The sequence below is a fragment of the Hylobates moloch genome, unplaced genomic scaffold (genome assembly GCF_009828535.3).
Source record: "Hylobates moloch isolate HMO894 unplaced genomic scaffold, HMol_V3 SCAFFOLD_6, whole genome shotgun sequence".
Taxonomy (NCBI): domain Eukaryota; kingdom Metazoa; phylum Chordata; class Mammalia; order Primates; family Hylobatidae; genus Hylobates; species Hylobates moloch.
Window position 1 is genome coordinate 84,698,701 of NW_026652281.1, and position 20,957 is coordinate 84,719,657.

The window sequence follows — 20,957 nt, forward strand, 5'->3', positions numbered from 1 at the left end:
CAAAGAAAGTGGTTTTCTGAGATGGAGTCTCCTGAGGAAGACTCTGTGAACATAGTTGAATGGCAACAAAGGATTTAGAATATTACATAACATAAATATTAGTTGATAAAGCAGTGGCAGGGTTTGAGAGGATTAACTCCTTTTTTTTTTTTTTTGAGACAGGGATTTTCTCTGTCACCCAGGCTGAAGTGCAATGGCGCAATCATGGTTCACTGCAGCCTTGACCTCCTGGGCTCAGTGGATCCTCCGCCTCAACCTCTTTTTTTTTTTTTTTTTTTTTGAGACGGAGTCTCGCTCTGTCGCCCAGGCTGGAGTGCAGTGGCCGCAATCTCGGCTCACTGAAGCCTCAATCTCATAGGCTCAAGCGATCCTCCCACGTCAGCCTCTCTACTAGCTAGGACTCCAGGCATGGGCCACCACGCTCAGCTAATTTTTAAACATCTTTTACTTTTTGTAGAGATGGGGGTCTCGCTATGTTGCCCAGGGTGGTCTGGAACTCCTGGGCTCAAGAGATCCGCCCTCCTCGGCTTCCCAAAGTGCTAGGATTACAGGCGTGAGCCATTGCGCCCAGCCTCGAATAATTTAATTTTAATGTTAATTTAGTAAGTATCAGTCACGGACAGATTGGAAAAAGAAAAACAACTGATCCCTCATCTTGATAGTGAGTAGCACTGATTTACACAGCTAGGCTGTTCCTTGAAGGCTGACACTGCATTTTATTCAAATTTTCCTGACAGTGGGACTTAGGCAATTATATATTGAATAAATGAATTTTCACTCTGCTGCTGGGTCCAGTGTTCACATAAAATGTTTATCATAATTCCTCAATGATTAGCCTTGGTAACATCTGCTTAAGTTTATTAAATGCCAGGATCCACGCTACGCCCTTCACCATTCATTCCCCAGCCTTCGCTCCCACGTTCTTTGGGGAGGGGGCGTGCCCAGCACTTCGGCCCGCCCTACCTATGCATTCGTTGGTCGAACTCGACGCCCGTTACTGCCGAGTCCCGCCCAGGCCTTGCCTCCTTGTAGTCGGCCAGGCCGAGAGGAGGCGTGGCCACTGCCGCGCCGGGGCGGTCCAGGCGGTCTTGTCTCCTCTCGTGATACTCTGGGCGAGCTCGCGGGCGGGCTGTGGGTCGCGAGCCGCCGTGGGAGCGCGTGTCGCGGACCCAGGAGCCTCCGGCCGACGCTCCGCCCCGCCCCCTTGGCGTGCAGGTCCCGCGCGAGCTCGCGCACGCGCGCGCGCACCCGCCAGAGGCTTGGTGAGGCCCGCGGGGAGGGGGCGGGCGGAGGCCGGGCTGCCGAAGTGCGAGGGGAGGAGCCCGAGCCGTCGTTGCCGCCGCCGCTGAGGGAGAGGAGCATGTCTGCAACTCGAGCCAAGAAAGTGAAGATGGCCACCAAATCATGCCCCGAATGCGACCAACAGGTGGGTGCCGGGGGCCGGGCGCGCGGGCGGGCGGCAGTGGCTTGGCGGCCGTGTCTGTGGAGGGGGGCCTCGCCGGGCTCCCGGCGGCCAAGCGGTGGGCAGATCCTGGGGCCCGCCGGCGGCGGCGGGGGTCCGGGGCCGGTCGGGCTGCACCGAGGGGTTTCCCGGGAAAAGCACGGGGCCGTGGCCCGCCAGTGTCCACCTGGCGGCGGCCAGACGGCCAAGCCCCTTCTGCTGTGTCCCGGCCGCTGGGGGAGCGCGCCTGTGGTGGGCTCACCGGGCGGCTGTCTGGAGCCCCAGACTCTCCTCGCCGGCGGCGGTGACAGCGGTGGGAGCCTGCGGGCCGCAGCCCCGGCGAGAGTGCGCCGCACCCCGCCTCCGAGGCCAGGCCCTGGCTCCGAGAGCCCCTTCTGCGGCCGGGGCGGCTTTGTTCCCGGTTCCGACGGGTGCGGGGCTCCCCCAAAACGGCCCCTCCGCGACCGGGGCGGGCGCCTGAGTGGGACAAAGGGGGCCGCGTGTAATGATTTTGAGTTTCGGCGAATTTGGAGATTTTTTTCCCTGTGTATTTATTACATTTTTGCTGTGCAATCACGAATCCTGCCTTTACATTGTTTTTAATGGGTCATGATTGAATAAGGCCCCCGTTTAAGCCCTTCCTCCTCTTTGGGCGCTCCTTACTTCCCCACCCCTCGCAGTATCCACTGTTACAAATTTGGCCTGTCTGCTTCCAGATCTATATCTCTGTCTGAATGTCTCTCTCTCTCTCTCTCTCTATCTCTCTATCTCGTTTCTTGAATTTGAGACGATTCCTTTCTACATTGAGTTCGTGGTGTAATAGTTGTAATTTAAAACATCTCATTTCAGTGATCGCTGTGTTGAAGCGTGTCTCAATTCTTTACTGGAATAATAGACATTCCTTTAAGCCTTAACATCTAATGAGTTAAAACTACTTCACTTAAAACCATTCCTAAGGCCCTCGTTTGTTAACAACATGTAGATCTGGATGTGTTTTTTCCTTTTCCACTAAGTGAATTTTTTCAAAATGACTACCTTTCTCTCCTCCCCTCCCCCTACCGCCTTTTTTTTTTTTAAATCAAGAGCAATTTGAAATGGCTGGAGACTTTTTAATAAGCTGATTTTAGTGCATTTTTCAAGGAGAATTCTTGTAGGTTTTTCAAATTTTAACAGAAAACATGTTACGTGTTTTATTAAGTATCATTTATGGGCTGTAGTAAAAATGCTTATCAGAAAAGGGTTGTGCAAGAAATACAGTGTAGGAGCTATACCAGTATGCAGTATAAAAACAGTTCAGTCATGTTTTCCAAAGAGTTACTTTCATTCTTACTACTAAACTAAATTTGTTAAATTTTGACAAAACTGGACTTTGCGATATGACCCTGCGGGAGATTATTTCAGTGTTTAAATCATTTCCAATTATTCCAGTTAATTGTGTAGAAGTATAAGGTTTACATGGTATGCGTTATGCATTCCAGTTTCTGTAAGGCACAAATATTTGCAAACCCTGACTTTGTTCTAATTGGCATAAAGCAACCTTTTGGGAAAAATAGCCAGTTTTTTATGGTTATTTTTATATAAAAGAGCAAAGGATAATAAACTTATAGGAGTTTCTGAAAAACTGTTCAACAAAACAAAATCAGCGTTTTATTTGGAAAGATCACATTCATTTTGTTATACACCCCCCCCCCCATATTTATTCTTTCATGTAAAATCAGCTTATGGCAGCTTTGGCTGCCATAACAAAATACCATAGACTGGGTGGCTTAAACAACAGAAATTTATTTTCTCACAGTTCTGGAGGCTGGAAGTCCAAGATAAACGGTGCAAGCATGATTATGTTCTGGTGAGGGCTCTCTTCTTGGCTTGCAGATGGCTGTCTTCTTGGTGTCCTCACATGGCAGAGAGAGGGTCAAGCTCTCTCCCTTTTCTTAAAAGGTCCCTAATCACATCATGAGGGCCCCACCCTCATGACTTAATTTAAACCTAATTATCTCTCAAAGGGCCCATCTCCAAATACCATCACATTGCAGTTAGGGCTTCAATATATGAATTTGGATGTCAGGGGGTGCATAATTCCGCCCATAGCAAGCTAGTACATAATTTAATGAGTTGGTTTGTTTTGTCCTTTATTCCAAATACTTAAGTGAATATAACATACATAAGGACTAGTTAAAACTTTTGGTGATATGAACCTGATGTAAAGAAATAATGGATTAATTTTAGCTTTCTAATTATTTAAAAGTACTAGCTTCTTTTAGTTATAAACCAGAATATGATTATAATCCAGAAAGCCATTTTCTAAACATTAGAATACTGCTATGATTCTAAGTTGCCTAAAAAAAATTAAATTCGAATTTAGGTATAGTTTATAAACATAAATGTAAAATCTTTAAATTTGAGATTTCCCGGTGGATTAGATTTGTGTAGATTTGGTGTGTGTGTGTGTGTGTAAGTTTGAAAAACGGGTACAGAGATCAGCAAACAAGAAAAAGCTAGCTTTTCAACTGCTTTGTAACATCTCCTTTGCAGGCTTCTATTGAACATATCATTCTAAAACATCTTAAACCACAGTGCTTTTCATTTTCAAGGGGTTTCATACCCATCAATCACTCACAATTACTGAGCCATTTTGTGTGTATCAGTGCTTAAGATTCTTGTCAGTTTTCTGGTATCTTTTGTGTGTGCTTCTGTTTTTGCCTTCATTTTTTTTTTAAATAGAGCAGCTTTTTTTAAATTTAAAGGACATTTTATGTGCTGTATAGAAAATATGTCTGGTGTAAGTTCCTTTGGTTCTTTCAGTAGTAAAGAATATAAACGAGTTATCTGTAATGTAATTATTTTGGAGCTTTTAAAAAATCAGTTAAACAGCTGTGCGCGGTGGCTTACGCCTGTAATCCCAGTACTTTGGGAGGCCGAGGCGGGTGGATCACGAGGTCAGAAGTTCAGACCATCCTGGCTTACACGGTGAAATCCCGTCTCTACTGAAAAATTAGCTGGGCGTGGTGGCATGCACCTGTAGTCCCAGCTACTTGGGAGGCTGAGGCAGGAGAATCGATTGAACCTGGGAGGCAGAGGTTGCAGTAAGCCGAGATCGCACCACTATACTCCAGCCTGGGCGACAGAGACTCTGTCTCAAAAAAAAAAGAAAAAAAACACGTAAAAAATCAGTGAAACACTATAGGACCAGAATTTTTTTTTTTTTTTTTCAGATTTAAAAAATCCAGGCTGGGCACGGTGGCTCACGCCTGTAATCCCAGCACTTTGGAAGGCTGAGGTGGGTGGATCACCTGAGATCAGGAGTTTGAGACCAGCCTGGCCAACATGGTGAAACCCCGTCTCTACTAAAAATACAAAAATTAGCGGGCGTGGTGGCAGGCACCTGTAATCCCAGCTACTCAGGAGGCTAAGGCAGGAGAATCACTTGAATCTGGGAGGCAGAGGTTGCAGTGAGCCGAGATCGCGTCATTGCACTCCAGCCTGGGGGACAAGAGTGAGACTTCATCTCAAAAAAAAAATAAAAATAAAAAAAAAAAAAATAAATAAAAATCTGTTTTACTTGTAAAACATACAACCTAAATCTTTTCTTCAAAAAGTGAATTAATGCCCAGTAAACTATCAGTAAACAATACTTTGAATATTTTCTTTTCTTTGAAAATCCTGAAAGTGTAACATTAGAATTTTATTACTGTTATGTTTAGTATTATCAACTGAAATTTAAAGAAACTTCAGTGTGTTTGTTTAAAATCTGAATTATACTATAATTAATGAAATGAGGTTAATATTACTGAAGTTGTCCAACCTATTTCATAATTCTTTTTTGACAGGATCTAGGATGGTGATGGTGGTGGTGGTGTGTTTTTTGTTTTTTTTTCTCCAGGGCAGAGATTGTGGGGAAGGAACTTTTTATTTTAAACAAGACTATAGAATGAATTAACTCAGGCACATGAGGGTTTATTGAGCATAAAACACTTTCATTTGTGGATGAAAATCAACCTGTCAATTCAGTTAGTCAGTGTTTGTGCATTCTGGGTCCCAAAGCCAAATGTACATTTCTCATCTAACTGCAACACTGTTAATTCTGGAGATGGATTGATATGATGTTCTTTTGTATAAGACTGAAATCCAAATTCAAATTTATTGAGTTTCAGTAGCTGGAAGAAAATGCTTGCTGATTAGGAGAGGAGCTGTTGAGTAAGAACATGCATTTGTGTATTTTGGATAGCATTAATTTAAAACAATTTACATTACTGTGGATGCCCTTAATAATATGTTTAGGTGTAAAGGAAATGAGTCAGTGCCTTTGAGCTTGGTTTCTATGAAGATATGAAATTTGAAAAAATGCCAGACATCTATTTTAGACAGATTTTACACTATTTAAAAAATGTAGCTTTTTCTGTCGTGTTTTGAAGGGATCTCATTACATTCTTAACAAAGCAAGCTGTTAGACAAATCTGGAGTTTGATTTTTTTTATTGATTTCTTTGTTATTTTTCTCAAATACAAATTGGAGATCCTTTGTTCAATGTTTTTATACAAAGAAAAGGAATTATTCTGCCAAAATTTCAATTTAGCTCAATTAGATCAAGTATTTAGATTCTGTAACATGAGGCATTCTGTACATACATAGATAAAAAGCTTCATAATTTTAACTCAGTTTTTACATAGCAGAACAACTGCCAAATGGGGGAATTTATCTTACAAAGAGAATTGCAGTTTTCTTACTGTAATTATTCTGTAAATATTTTTTCATTGAGATTAGTTTCAGACTTTTGGTGAACATGTCTTGATTCCAAGGATCGTTAACTTTGATATGGGTGAAATGATTATGGGGAAAACTAAAAAATTTTTTCAATGATTTTCAGTAGCACTTGGCTTAAAAAACAGTTATAAGTTTGGAGTAGAGAAAGGAAATTTACGTCTTTTGCAGATTTGGAAACAGAAGCTTGAAGATCTTAAGTATCTTGTCCAGAGTCATTCCTGGAACTAAGATATAAGATTCTGGATCTAAATTCCTACTTTCTCCTACGTTCTCTTTTTTCATGTCAGCATACTTTTGCCCCTCAAACTGGTTGTTGTTAGAAAGAATAAAACCTAATATTTGATAGCACAACAGGGGGACTATAGTCAATAATAATTTTTTTTTCTTTTTTTTTTGAGACGGAGTCTTGCTCATGTTGCCCAAGCTGGAGTGCAGTGGTGCGCTCTTGTCTCACTGCAACCTCCGCCTTCTGGGTTCAAGCGATTCTCCTGTCTCAGCCTCCCAAGTAGCTGGGATTACAGGCGTGTGCCACGACGCCTGGCTAATTTTTTATTTTTTTTAGTAGGGACGGGGTTTCACCATGTTGGTCAGGCTGGTCTCAAACTCCTGACCTCAAGTGATCCACCTGCCTCGGCCCCCCAAAGCGCTGGGATTACAGGTGTGAGCCACCGCGCCCAGTCCTATAGTCAATAATAATTTAATTGTACATTTAAAAATAACTAAAAGAGTATAGATTGTTTATAACACAAAGGATGAATGCTTGAGGGGTTGAATACCCAATTTTCCATGATATGATTGTTACTCATTGCATGTCTGTATTAGTGTACTCCATAAACATGTACACTTACTATCTACCCACAACAATTTAAGAAAAATCTGGTTGCTGTAAACTATTCTTTATTCTTTTTTTTGTCAGTGGTAGTTGATATCTTCTCCTCTCATGTTAGAATCCTGACTTATTTTCACTTCTTCCCACTTTATTACCAGTTGTCAGTTTGGGCCTTTGTCTGTTTTTCTTGCCTTGGAAACTCTGGCAGATCTACCTTTTTCCATTTCCATTCTCACTATTCCACTTAGCCCTTCATAATCTTTTACCAGGATTACTTTAATGACTTCCTACCCACTCACCCTTTTCAAATTTGTTCTGTGCCGTAAAATGCTGTCAAACTAACATTTTAGGAAATGCTACCTTTTTTTCCACATACTTCCCCTTGCTCTGACCCTATTACAGTTTTCTATTGGTCACTCACATCAGTGCATATTTAATACGCATTTATTTTTTTATGGTATTGGTATGGTATAGTCCTCATGGTTTTGTTAAGCAGTAGAAGAATATGAGTATCAGGCCGGGTGTGGTGGCTCACTTCTGTTATCTTAGCACTTTGAGAGGCTGAGGCGGGCGGATCACGAGGTGAGGAGTTCGAGACCAACCTGGCCAATATGGTAAAACCCCATCTCTACTAAAAATACAAAAATTAGCTGGGCATGGTAGCGCGTGCCTGTAGTCCCAGCTACTTGGGAGGCTGAGGCAGAAGAATCACTTGAACTCGGGAGGTGGAAGTTGCAGTGAGCCTAGATCATGCCACTGCACTCTAGCCTGGGTGACAGAGTGAGACTCCATCTCAAAAAAAAAAAAAAAAGAAAAGAATGTGAATATCTATGTGATATGATACTCATCTCAGATAATTTGTTGTAAGGAGTTGAGGTTTAAATAAATACGTGATTCCTACTTCAAGTAATTTATCATTCATTTGAGGAGACCACATAGACACTGATAAATTTAACAATAGAAAAATAGTAATAATATATATTTTTCTTTTTTTCCTACAGGTTCCTGTTGCATGTAAATCATGTCCTTGTGGTTATATATTTATTAGCAGAAAACTTTTAAATGCAAAACACTCAGAGAAATCACCACCTTCTACAGGTAACTGAGTTTAGTACATTTTTAGCTTTTTGATGTAGAAATATAAAGTTAATTTTTGTGAATTTACTATTTACATTTTTTGTTGAAGTTAAAAGTTTAAATCTATTAAAGTGTTTTTGGCTTTTATTAACTATTGGAATTAGTTTATGACGTTGGTTTCATGTGCATTCCATTTAAATGTTAAGTCCTTTACCATGCTGATAACGCTTGTAACAAATTTTTTATTTTTGAAGGTGGAGAACCATTGAAGGGTTTTAGCAAGGGAGTGACCTGATCTGATATAAAAACTTTTTTTAAAAAATAGCTTTAGTAATAATTGACATTGAGTAAAGTGGATGTATTTGAAGTGCACAGTTTGATAAGTTTTGACATATGTATATACCAATCAATCACCACAGTCAATATTATGAACATTCATCAATTTCAAAAGTGTCCTAGTTCCTCTTGTAATCCCTCCTTCTTGCTACCTCCACCCCAGGTAACCACAGATCTGCTTTCTGTTACTGTTCATATAAATGGAATCATATAGTATGTACTCTTTTTTGCCTGGCTTCTTTCACTGAGTGTAATTATTTAGGATTCAGCCATGTTGTATGTACCAATAAGAGTTCATTCCTTAGTAGGAGTCTTTGTATGGAGATTTGTTTATCCATTCTCCTGTTGATGGACATTTGAGTTTTTTCTCTCACAATGGTGGTAAAATTTGCAGCAACTTTAAAGTTTTTTTTTTTTTTTAAACTAGTGACCATTGAAAAATATAACTTGGTTTTGGTATGAAAAACGTTTTTAGACATGTTGGCTATATTTTACAGTTCCCTGACTGAGGATATCCAAAAAATGATTTTGTTTGAACTTGTTGCTTTTCCATTAACGTAGACAAATTGGATTTATTCAATAGACATATTTATTAATATTAAAATATACAATTTTGTTACTTATTCTTGGCTAAAAGCAGACTTTCATACGGTGGTGACCTCGAAATAAGAGTAGGTTGATTACAAATATATACTGAGCACCTGCTATATGCTAGACACTATTCCAAGCCTTGGGCACAAAGCACTGAATTTTACTGTTAAGGCAGATTTACTGCTGTTATGGAGCTTATATTCTTGTGAGTGGGAGATAGACAGTGAACAAATATACAGAGAAAATATAACCTTGTGATAAATGCTTTATAGTCCTATCAAGTGACTGGAAGGCTACTTTTGATTGGGTGGTTAGAGAAGGCCCCTATGAGGAGGTGACATTTAAATGGAATCTCAGTGGGTAGAAGGGGCTAGCCATGATAAGATCAGGGAGAAGAACATTCTTGACAAATGGAAATAGCAAGTGCAAAAGTTCTAAGGTTGGGCAAAATGTTTTATATTTTAGGAACAAAAAAGACCATTGTGATTGCAGTGTAGACAGTATGATTAGAAGAGTGGAAAATGAGTTCACAGGGCTAGGCAGAGGCTAGATTATATAGAGCTTTGTAAACCAGAGTAAGAAGTTTGGATTTTGTTTGTAAACTGTGAGGAGAAACTGGCCCTGAGATGGGGTGGGATGAAGTGAGGAAAAGATGGCATCCTCTGATTTGAGTTTTAGAAAGATCATTCTAGCTGCTGTGTAGAGAATAGTTTGTAGGGGTACAAATATGGAAGTGGATTATTGCAGTAGGTTAACTAAGGATACTGAGTTAGACAAAGAGTGGTTATAGTAGCAGATGATTCAATAATAATTTTTATTTATGTCTGAGAGGTTTATTTATCTTAGATCTATATCGAAGTGGCAGAAAACTTGTTTAGTTCCATTTCTGTCACTGTTTCAGTTCTCTTCTCACCATGAGAATGAACATAATTCATTGGTTCTTAAAGGCGGTTGCTGGGTTGGCTGTATAGGATTCATCCAGAGAGCTTGTTAAAAATGCATTTCTGGATCTTACTCTCTGGGAGTTTGGTTTAGATAAAGGAACCCTGAAATGGTGATTCACTCGGTAGCTATTTTGGGGTGGCATGTCAGCTCAGTGCTGAGTTTCTAAAAATGAATAAGACATGGTCCTTGTTCTTAGGGAGACAAAGTGCTTATTTTTTTTTTTCAAGTATTTTTGAGCTCCTTTTATGTACCAGTGATTCAGATGAGAAATGAGTTAAGAAAGTCAGCAAAGATAAAAGAAGGAACAGGGCCAGGCATGATGGCTTACGCCCATAATTCCAGCATTTTGGGAGGCTGAGGCAGGAGGATCGCGGCGGCCTGGGAAGTTGAGGCTGCAGTGAGCTGTGATCGTACCACTGTATTCTAGCCTGGGTGACAGAGTGAGACCTTGTCTAAAACAAAATGAAAAAAAGAAGGAACAGATGATACAAGTGTTAATGAGTTGTTAAGTTTAACCATTTAAACCAGAGGGAAGAATTTAGAAGATTCCCAGATCTCTGACTTGGATTGCTAGTTAAAAGAGAATATAAGAGGGAAAACAAGCTGTGGGGGAAAGATGAAGAATTTAATTTTGGGTATAGAAACATCATCCATGTAGATTTTTTTTTTCACTTGGACATATAGTCTGCAGCCTCAGCTGCAGGTAAAACTTTTGAGCCATCAGTGACTAAATGGTAGTTGTCATCATGGAAAATGGATGAGCTCGCGGTGGAGAGTTTGTAAGTTAGGAAGAGGAAGGCATTCAGGGACTAAACTCTGACAAACACCAATTTTACAGACAGGTCAGATCAACTAAGAAGAAATGTCAGCTGTAGGAGAAAAACCAACAGCACAATATTATGTAAGTCATGGCAATGAGTTTTAAGAAGCAATTCATTATTATTTTGTATTTGGAGTTTCCTGAGGTTTCCTTGTTTAATAAGAGTGGTCTTTTCACTTTGAAGTGAAGATGAAACATTGAAGCCCAGAAATCCCTGCAGAAGGAGGAAGAACCAGCAACAAAACCAAACCAGAAAGGAAGGAGCAACATCAAGGATAGGCTGTGCCATAGAAACCACAGGAGGAAAAGATTTTAGGGAGAGGATTAAGAGTATTCAAAGCCTCAAAAGTGTTTGGTAGAGTACAGACATGGGGGTCAGAAAACCTGGCTTCACATTCAAATTCTGTCCCTTTCTAAGCAGCCTAGTTAACCTCCATGAGCAACTGTTGTTTGTTTATAAGATAGATTCATAGTACCGGTGTTAGAGTTTTGAAGTACATATGAAAATGTCTAACATTTGCAAAGCGTGGTAAGCTTTAGGTGCTCAGTAATACTCGTTTTTACAATTAAATTTCTTAGAAGTAAGATTTGCCTTGGATAATCCCATAGTATGTAGGGAATTGAGAAGAGTTTAAGGTCACTACAATTTATCAAGTGCTTAATGTTGTCAGTGAGATATAGAACATTTCAGTTTTAAGGAAAGTAGTAGAGAATTAATAGAAGAAATGAAAATGTACACTATATATCTGAAAGACAACCAACTTCACTAATTATCAGGGAAATGTGGTTGAAACGAAATGCCATTCTTTTTGCCCACAGTTCACATAAATGTAAAGAATTTCTAAGTACTTTCATGAGTATGGCAAAATGGATAGTCTCATACTATTGGTGGGAGCATAAGTTGGTACAGCTGTTTTGGAGACCAGTCTTACCAGTAGTTGTTAAAAGGTTTAAATACACATAGCCTAGAATGCAGAGCTCTTAATCAGTAGGTAGGTAGGTAGCCTAGAGAGCCTAATTGTTTGTATACACAATGAAGCATATACTAGGGTTTTCAGGGCAACACTTTATAATAGCAGAAGGTTGTTAGTAAGCCAGATGTAATCAGTAGGGGAATGGTTAAATTAAATAGCTAAATTATCTTTTAGTTAATAGTATGTGCTAGTTTGAAAGAATGATACAGATTTTATGTACTGAAATGGAAAGATCTCTAAAACATTGTTAATTTAAGGAAAAACTGCAAAACAATACTTGGATATGAGCTTGTTTGTTTTTAAAACCCCACAAAATGATTTCTACATGTAGTATTAATAAGTAAATACATAAATGGATAGATAGGTAACTATATAACAAGTACAGAGTCAAGGAAGACTTGTTTGCATAAGTAAACATCTTTTTTAAAAAAGAACTATAAAGCTCATTGATTTTAAAAATAAAGCTATAAAAGATATTTTTAAAATTTCACTAGGTTGAAAGCTCTTATTTAATTATTGTACACAGTTTGTGATGTGCAAGAAGAAAAGAATCTGTTAGGCTGAATAGATTTAGCCAGAAATGAATTGTTTAAAACTCATGTTTTTCATATATACTAATCAATTAGTTATACCTTCATAACATTCAGAGAAATAGGGAGGTGGTAGAGTAAAACTATACAGAACTTAGTGTAGCTGAAAATATGTATACATAAAATCTATTGCAGGAATTAATGAAAAAAAATTTTTTTTTTTGAGTCTCTCTCTTGTTTCCCAGGCTGGAGTGCAATGGCACGATACTGGCTCACCACAACCTCTGCAACGTCTGCCTTCTGGATTCGAGCCATTCTCCTGTCCCAGCCTCCCAAGTAGTTAGGATTACAGGAATGTGTCACCACACCCGGCTAATTTTGTATTTTTAGTAGAGGTGGGGTTTCTCCATGTTGGTCAGGCTGGTCTCAAACTCCTGACTTCAGGTGATCCGCCTGTCTTGGCCTCCCAAAGTGCTGGGATTACAGGCATGAGCCACTGCGCCTGGTGGAATTAATGAGTTTTTTAAAGTTTAAAATTAATTTTGGTGAGAGAAAGAGATGCGTGTTAGCAGTAACACTGTGTTAAGAAATGCTCAGCCTGTAATCCCAGTATTTTAGGAGGCCGAGGTGGGCGGATCACCTGAGGTCAGGAGTTTTAGACCAGCCTGGCCAACATGGTAAAACCCGGTCTCTACTAAAAATATAAAAATTAGCCGGGCATGGTGGTGTGCACCTGTAATCTCAAATACTTGGGGGGCTGAGGCAGGAGAATTGCTTGAACCAGTGAGGCGGAGGTTACAGTGAGCCAAGATCGTACCATTGTACTCCAGCCAGCAACAAGAGTGAAACTCCATCTCAAAAAAAAAAAAAAAAAAAAAAAAAAAAGAAATGCTCAGGCTGGGGCACAAGGTCTCACACCTGTAATCCCAGTGCTTTGGGAGGCCAAGGCAAGCAGATCACTTTGAGCTCAAGAGTTCGAGACCAGGCTGGGCAACATGGCGAAACCCTGTCTGTGAAAAAGAAAAATGCAAAAAATTAGCCAGGCGTGGTGATGTTAACTGTGGAGAGTGTCCAGGTTCTTGGTGTCTTGAACAAAGAATTGGACGAAACACACAAAGCAAGGAAGGAATGAAGGGATTTATTGAAAATGAAAGTACAGCGTGGGAGTGGGCTTGGAGCATAGGGCTCAAAGGTCCTGTTAGTTACAGAGTTTTTGAGAGTTTAAATACCCTCTATTTGGGGCACACCCTATGTAAAAGGAGAGGATGAAGTAAGGTTACAAAGTTATTTACTTGGCCTATGCCCTATGGAGAGGATGAAGTAAAGTTACAAAGTCATTTACTTGGCCTATGCCCTATGAAGAGGATATTTCCTGTTATAGCTGAAGTGTGAGATTGCCTTAGTTCCCTGCCTCCAGACCCTATTTTTCTGCCTCAGTGGTGTGTGCCTGTTGTCTCAGCTACTTGGGAGGCTGAGGTGGGAGGATTGCTTGGGCCTGGGAAGCAGAGGTTGCAGTGAGCGGTGATCTCACCACTGCACTCCAGCCTGAGTGACAGAGTGAGACTCTATCTCAAATTTAAAAAGAAGAAAATTTTAATTTTAAAAACTATAGAAGAAAAAGTAAATTTCTAAATGGATACTAGTTCATAAAATTCAGAATTTAAAATTTAATAAAATTTAAAATTTAGAGTTTCCTATAAATGAAAGAAAAAATAGTTGAGACAGTGGGAAATTATAATTGCTTATTAGTATTTTAACTATGTAATTTTCAGTGAGTAAAAGGTTTAGAGTAAGCATAGTCAAATAAATAACCTCCTCATTTTTTTATTGGGAGAAAGAAAAAAGAGAAAAAAACCCTAAACTTAGTTTTCAAATTATTCTTTAATATAAGTTAATAGGCTAAGACTGATAAGCAAAGAAGTTCATAAATGACAAGTTCAATTTTAGTTAAGGGAAAAAAATGGAGAAATGATTATCACTTGTACCTTTTATAAATCCAAAGTGATTGAGTATTAATTCAGTAGTATAAGTGGTCCTCAACTCTGAACTACTTGACTGTGGAGGTTTGGTTTTGTTATTCAGAAAATATTGTTCTTTACTTGCCGGCCAGGCGCGGTGACTCATGCCTATAATCCCAGCACTTTGAGAGGCTGAGGCAGATGGATCACTTGAGGTCAGGAGTTCAAGACCAACCTGGCCAACATGGTAAAAACCCATCTCTACTAAAAATACAAAAATTAAAAAAAAAAGAAAAGCAAGCATCGTTCCTTACATGCTAATTGCATAAAAGTGCTGTACATTCCTATATGGAACGTGGCTTCTATATAGTTGATTTTTGTGGGTTTTTTTTTTTTTTTTTGCCTTTTGATGAAAAAAACGCATACCTTTACCTCTGAGCCTGTACTTTTAGGTTCTTAATCATATAGTCTGTGATATCTATATTCATCTTTAAAACACTTTTCATAGAGTTCTTTGACTTCTAATTAAGACTGATTGTTTTTAGGTCTGCCGTACAGCTAGTGTACTAGGATTTCTTTCCATTGTACTCCCAGGATAATCCCACTCTTTCTTTCTTTTTTTTTTGAGACAGAGTCTTGCTCTGTCACCCAGGCTGGAGTGCAGTGGCGCGATATCGGCTCTCTGCAAGCTCCGCCTCCCGGGTTCACGCCATTCTCCTGCCTCAGCCTCTCCGAGTAGCTGGGACTACAGGCGCCCGCCACCACGCCCGGCTAATTTTTTGTATTTTTAGTAGAGACGGGGTCTCACCGTGGGCTCGATCTCCTGACCTCGTGATCCGCCCGCCTCGGCCTCCCAGAGTGCTGGGATTACAAGCGTGAGCCACCGTGCCCGGCCGCTGGTCTTGAACTTCTGACCTCACGTGGATCTGCCTGCCTTGGCCTCCCAAAGTACTGGAATTACAGGGGTGAGCCACCGCACCTGGTACCACTCTTTCTTACATACTATGTCTTTGTTCTTTTTAACCCATGTGTTTTTACTTTTGGAACAAATTTCCCAGAAATTGTTTTATTTCTGGAAAAACTTTTCCAGAAAAGACATAATGTACATTTCCTATCTTCTATTGTGGAGAGTGCCTTTGTTTTGCATTCACACTTTAATTTTGTTCTCATTCTTCCTTGGCATTCAGTGGGTCCTTTCCATCTGAAAGCTCAGGTCTTCAACTCAAGGCGGTTTTTATCCATTATTGCTTTTCCCTCCCTTTCCTTTTCTTTTCATTCTGGCATGCGTATAGGATCATGTTAGGATTGCCTTGTACACTGTCTTGGAAACTGACACTGTATTGAAAGAAGGATAAAGATAGGCAGTACAAGGATAGTGGCTCAATGATGTCATCAAAGACTTAGTCTCTTCTCTTACACCTTAAGAAGATGTGGCTTATCCTCATTGTTCTGAGGTAGTTCTCATTGCACATCTAAGCATCCTATACACATTTCAAGAAGGAAGAAGAGGGAAGAGCAGAGAGACAAAGGGGCATGCCAGCTATGCGTCTTCCCTTGAAAAAAATCTTTCTGGAAACCTTACCCAGTTTCACTTACCTGTCATTGGCTAGAGCTAGATGCCACCTCACCTGCAGGGAGAGTCTTGAGAATGTATACCTATTTTAGGCATATTGTCCTCTTTAACAGAACAAGATTCTGTTCTTAAAGAAGATAGGGAGAAAGAATAATGGGTAGATAATTAGCAGTTCTGTTATAGGGATATCTATTAGGTTTCTTGGATCTTTCCTTTATTTTTCTTTATGTCACATTCTCTTTTTTTCTTTTTGCTTTATTCCAGGAAATTTTGTTGATTTTCCTTTCTACATCTATAATTTTGTCATCAAGCATGTCAAATTTAGCTTGTTAGCACCTAAACTTTAGCAGGGTATGTTGTTTTCTAATTTATTCTTTTTCATAGAATTTTGAAAATACTTTTATTGTGGTAAAATATAACAAAATATGCTATTTTAACCATTTATAAATGTATAGTTTAGTGGCATTAAGTGCATTCATATTGTATTCTTAACCATCACTACTATCCAATTCCAGAACTTGGTTTTCCAAACTGAAACCCTGTACCCATTAAACAATGACTGCCACTTCCTTCTCCCCCATGCCCCAGGCAACCACCATTCTGCTTTCTCTGTCTGTGAATTTCACTGCTCTAGGCATCTCATACAAATGGAATCATACAATATTTGTACTTTTGGGTCTGGCTTATTTTACTTAACACAGTGTCCTCAAGGTTTCATTCATGTTGTAACATGCATGACAATTTCCTTTTTAAGGTTAAATAATATTCCATTGTATGTATATGCCATATTTTGTTTATGTATTCATCAGTGGACACTTGGGTTGCTTTAACCTTTTTGCTATTGTGAATAATGCTGCATGGTATACAAATAGCTGTCCTGATCTCTGCTTTCATTTCTTTTGGGTATATGCCCAGAGGAATTGCTGGATCATATGTTGATTCTATTTTAATTTTTTGAGGACTGAATTTACTGTTTTCCATAGCAGCTCCATTTTACATTTCTACCAGTGGTGTACAAATGTTCCAGTTTCTCTACATCCTCACCAACACTTATTTTTTGGTTTTGTTTTGCTTTGCTTTTTATAATAATCTGAAGAGTATGAAGTGGTATCTTGCTGTGGTTTTGATTTGCATTTTCTTATTGATGTGATAGTGAACATCTTTGCATGTGCTTAGTGGTCATTTATATATCTTCTTTGGAGAAATACCTAGTCAAGTCCTTTGCCCATTCTTGAATTGGGGATTTTTTTTTTGTTGTTGTTGACTTGTAAATTATTTATATTATTCTGAATATTAATCTCTTACAATAATTTGCATATATTTTCTCCCATTCCATGTATTGCCTTTTCATTCTGTTGATAGTGTCCTTTGATACACAAGTTTAATTTTGATGAAGTCCATTTTGTCTTTTTTTTCTTTCATTGCTTTTGCTTTCGCTTTTGGTATCATATCCAAGAAATTATTGCCAAAATCCAGTGTCATGAAGCTTTTCCATGATTTTTTAAACAGTTTTATGGTTTAAGTGGTTATATTTAGATATTTGATCCATTTTGAGTTAATTTTTGTGTATGGAGTCAGATAAAGGTCTAACTTCATTTTTTGGCTAGTATGAATTATGCTACATTGTGTAGATACCCAGTTTTCCTGTTACAACTTGTGGAAGATACTGTACTTTACCTTGAATTGTCTCAGACTCTTATTGAAAATCCTTTGACTGTATGTGTGTGTTTATGTCTGAGGTTTATTTTTATTCCTTTGGTCTGTATATTTGTCTTTATGTCAGTACCATACTGTTTTGATTATTATAGCTTTGTAGTAAGTTTTGAAATCAAGAAGTGTGGGACCTCTAACTTTGAATTTTTTCAAGATTGTTTTGGCTACTTGGAAATCCTTGGGATTCCATGTGAATTTTAGGATGGGTTTTTCTGTTTCTGCAAAAATAATCTTATTCTTAATGATAATCTCCTTTCAGATCTCTCAAGGTATGCATTAGAATGTTTTAATTTATTGTTTGCTTGTTTGTTGAACTATCTTTGTTCTTCCTGTTTTATTTTGGCTCTTCTCTCGACTTTTGTTTTCTTCTTATAGCTAGTAATGTTTAATTGACTGTTGGTGTGATACAAATGAAGGACTTGGTTTATCAGTGTAGATAAGTTTAATGAATATCCTACACTGTTTTAAATGTCTGTTTTGACAAAAGGTCTCTTCAGCGTATAATTGGGAGTTTAGAGGCAGGAGGTGAGCAGGCAGTAAACTGGTGAATTCCCTTATTGCCAAAATAAGGCAGGCTTCATTCTAGGGTGGAATGTGAAATCTCTTACAGTGTTTCATTCCTGTGAGGAGCTGGCTTTTTCCTATGTTATGGAGGTTTGAAGTTCTCTTGCACATTGCTCTGTTCCTGAGAGCTTCCTTATGTCAGTTGCTCTGTATACATAGGCCCAACCATACTGCAATAGTGTCTAGTTATTTTGATGATCACCTTGGTGGCCTGCTCTCCCTTATTGTACTTTTTGTCCTGCCCTGGGATTATCCTTGAGAATCCTCCTTTGGGAGGAACAGCTCTCCGTTCTGTAGCAGCTATCACTTACTCCTATTTTTGGATTGTAGTTTATTTTATTCTTGTTTCTTATCAGAACCATTAGGTTGCCAGTTTGCTGAAATTCTGTAATTTTGGGTCATTAATAGTACCTTTCTCTTGTTTCCAGCACCACAGATATATTTTCCTTTTTCTCCTTTCCCTTTTCCCATGTTTCTTCTCATTCAATGGGATTTTGAGAAGGTGGTGAGGTAAATTGTGTCCTATCCGATTTTATTTATTCAACAGTCTGTGTAGGTAATGTTCTGGGTTCTGCAAATAAGGTAGGCAAAGGATTCCCAACTTTCATAAAGCCTATATTTTGATGGAGGAGACGTATTGAGCATATAAGTAAATAAATAACAGATTATAGCTGTAGTAGATTACAGGAAGTAACTTGGGCTGGGAGAATCAGAGCAAATGACCTGTATATGGATATCTGAAGGAAAAAAAAGGCTTATCTTATGAAGAGCCATGGGAAGAGAGCTCTAGGCAGAAGGATTAGTGTATACATAGACTCAGCGGAGGAAGGAGCTCGTTTTATTAAAAGAAAGGCATGTCTGGAGTGTAGTGAACAAAGTGGTGAGCATGAGCATCATGAGACTGGAGAAAGAGGCAAATGCCAGATCTGTTGGGGACTTGTCTTTGGTAAGGAATTTTTAGTTTAAATATGGAAAAAAGCTTATGAAAGGCTTTAGAAGGGAAGCTATGCAGTTTGATTTTTTTTTTTTTTTAAGATAATATTGGCTGGTATGTAGAGAATAGGTTTGGCTGGGATGTTGCCCATGGAGGTGGAGAGAAATGAAGAGATTATGGGTGTATTTTGCAAGAAGTATCTGTGGACCTTTGCGATGGTACAGGAAGCAAGATGAGTCACAAACGACTACAAGTTATTTGACTTGTACAACCAGGTGATGCTATTTACTAATATGATGGAAGTAAGAGGAGTAACAGATTTGGGAGAGGGAGAATCAAGAGTTACTTTTTGATACAATTTGAAATGCCTTTGAGACATTCAAGTGAAGTTGTCAGGTAGGCAGTCTAGAGTTTAGGGAAGAAATCAGAGCAGGAGGTGAAAACTTTGGAGCCATCATAACAATAGTGTTTAATGCTGTGAGTTTACGAGATGATCTAGGCAAAGTCTAAGTAAGAGAAGAGGGCTCCGGACAGAATCCTGGGGCCTTGACATTAGATTGGGAAAGCACCTGGGGGAAGGGCACACAGCAAAGGCGATTAGGAGGAGTGGCTGATGAGCTGAAGAAATTGGGGGAGCCTGAGAATCAGGCAAAATAATTTCAAGGAAAGTAGTAGTCATCTTTGTTGAATTTTTGAGAGATGGTGTAAGATGATAAGTGAGGTGTCTATTAAGATTTGATAACAGGTTTTTGTTGTTTTTGACAGTCAGTTTCATTGGGTTAGCAACTATACTGGAATAGATTTGATGGGTGAATGGGAGATAAGAAACTGAAGGCAGAAAGTACAGGCACCTCTTTTGAGAAGTTTGGCTGTGAAGAAGTTTGCAGAGATGACTGGGTAGCTGGGGGAACAAACCTAAATTCAGTGTTAGACTTCAATAGGCATACTATTTAAAGCTTCATCTATCACTAGTTCTCTTAACCTTTATTTTTTTGAGAAATTCTAGGCATACGCAAAAGTAGAAAATGACCAACCCTGCCCCATCCACAATCCTGTCTACCTCTTCCCTTGCATCATTTTGAAGCAAATCCCATATAATTTCAGTTACAAATATTTCATTGTGTTTCCAAAAGATGAAAATTTAAAAATGTAAGCACAATGCCATTATAACATAAAAAATTAATGATAATTCCTTATTATTAAATATCCAACTTGTGTTCACATTTTCGCTTTTCTCATAACTTGTCTTAGAATTTTAAAAACATTTAAAATAAGGTCCACAAATTGCATATGGGTGCTATCTTATTTATTTATTTATTTATTTATTTATTTATTTTTTGAGACAGAGTCTCGCTCTGTCACCCAAGCTGGAGTGCAGTGGCGCGATGTCAGCTCACTGCAGCCTCCTCCTTGTGGATTCAAGCAATTCTCATGTCTTGGCCTCCTGAGTAGCTGGGACTACAGGCGCACACCACCATGCCTGGCTAATTTGTGTATTTTTAGTGGAGACGGGGTTTCATCATGTTGGCTAGGCTGGTCTCGAACTCCTGACCTCAGGTGATCTGCCCCCTTCGGCCTCCCAAGGTGCTGGGATTACAGGCATGAGCCACCACACCCTGTCATTTGTTTAAGAACAGGGTGTCACTTTGTCACCCAGGCTGAGACAGGATCTTGCTATGTGGCCCAGGCTGGTCTCAAACTCCAGGCCTCAAGCAGTCCTCTTGCCTCGGCCTCCCAAATGCCTAAAGTGCTTTTGGATTACAGGCTGCTGATCTTGGCTAGATTATATCTTTTTTAACCCTCTTATTATCTATTATTTTCTCTTTCTCCTTGCAAGTTAGATGTTGAAGAAATGGCATCACCTGTCATTTGTATGTGCTGTTTGTATCCCCATGGTGTCACTTAACATAT

General features: G+C 39.3%; 1 protein-coding gene across 3 annotated transcripts in view; it reads left to right on the top strand.

Moving 5' to 3' along the window:
* Nucleotides 1-1,112: 1,112 nt before the first annotated feature.
* LOC116471225 (UPF0547 protein C16orf87) overlaps nucleotides 1,113-20,957 on the top strand; it is a 130,022-nt gene continuing 110,177 nt past the window's right edge. For all 3 annotated transcript variants that reach the window (XM_058440955.1, XM_032157277.2, XM_032157279.2), the window contains exons 1-2: nucleotides 1,113-1,426; nucleotides 8,033-8,129. In XM_058440955.1, the coding sequence (XP_058296938.1) occupies nucleotides 1,361-1,426; nucleotides 8,033-8,129 (163 nt within the window). In that variant the 5' untranslated portion in view covers nucleotides 1,113-1,360. The remainder of the gene's footprint in view (nucleotides 1,427-8,032; nucleotides 8,130-20,957) is intronic.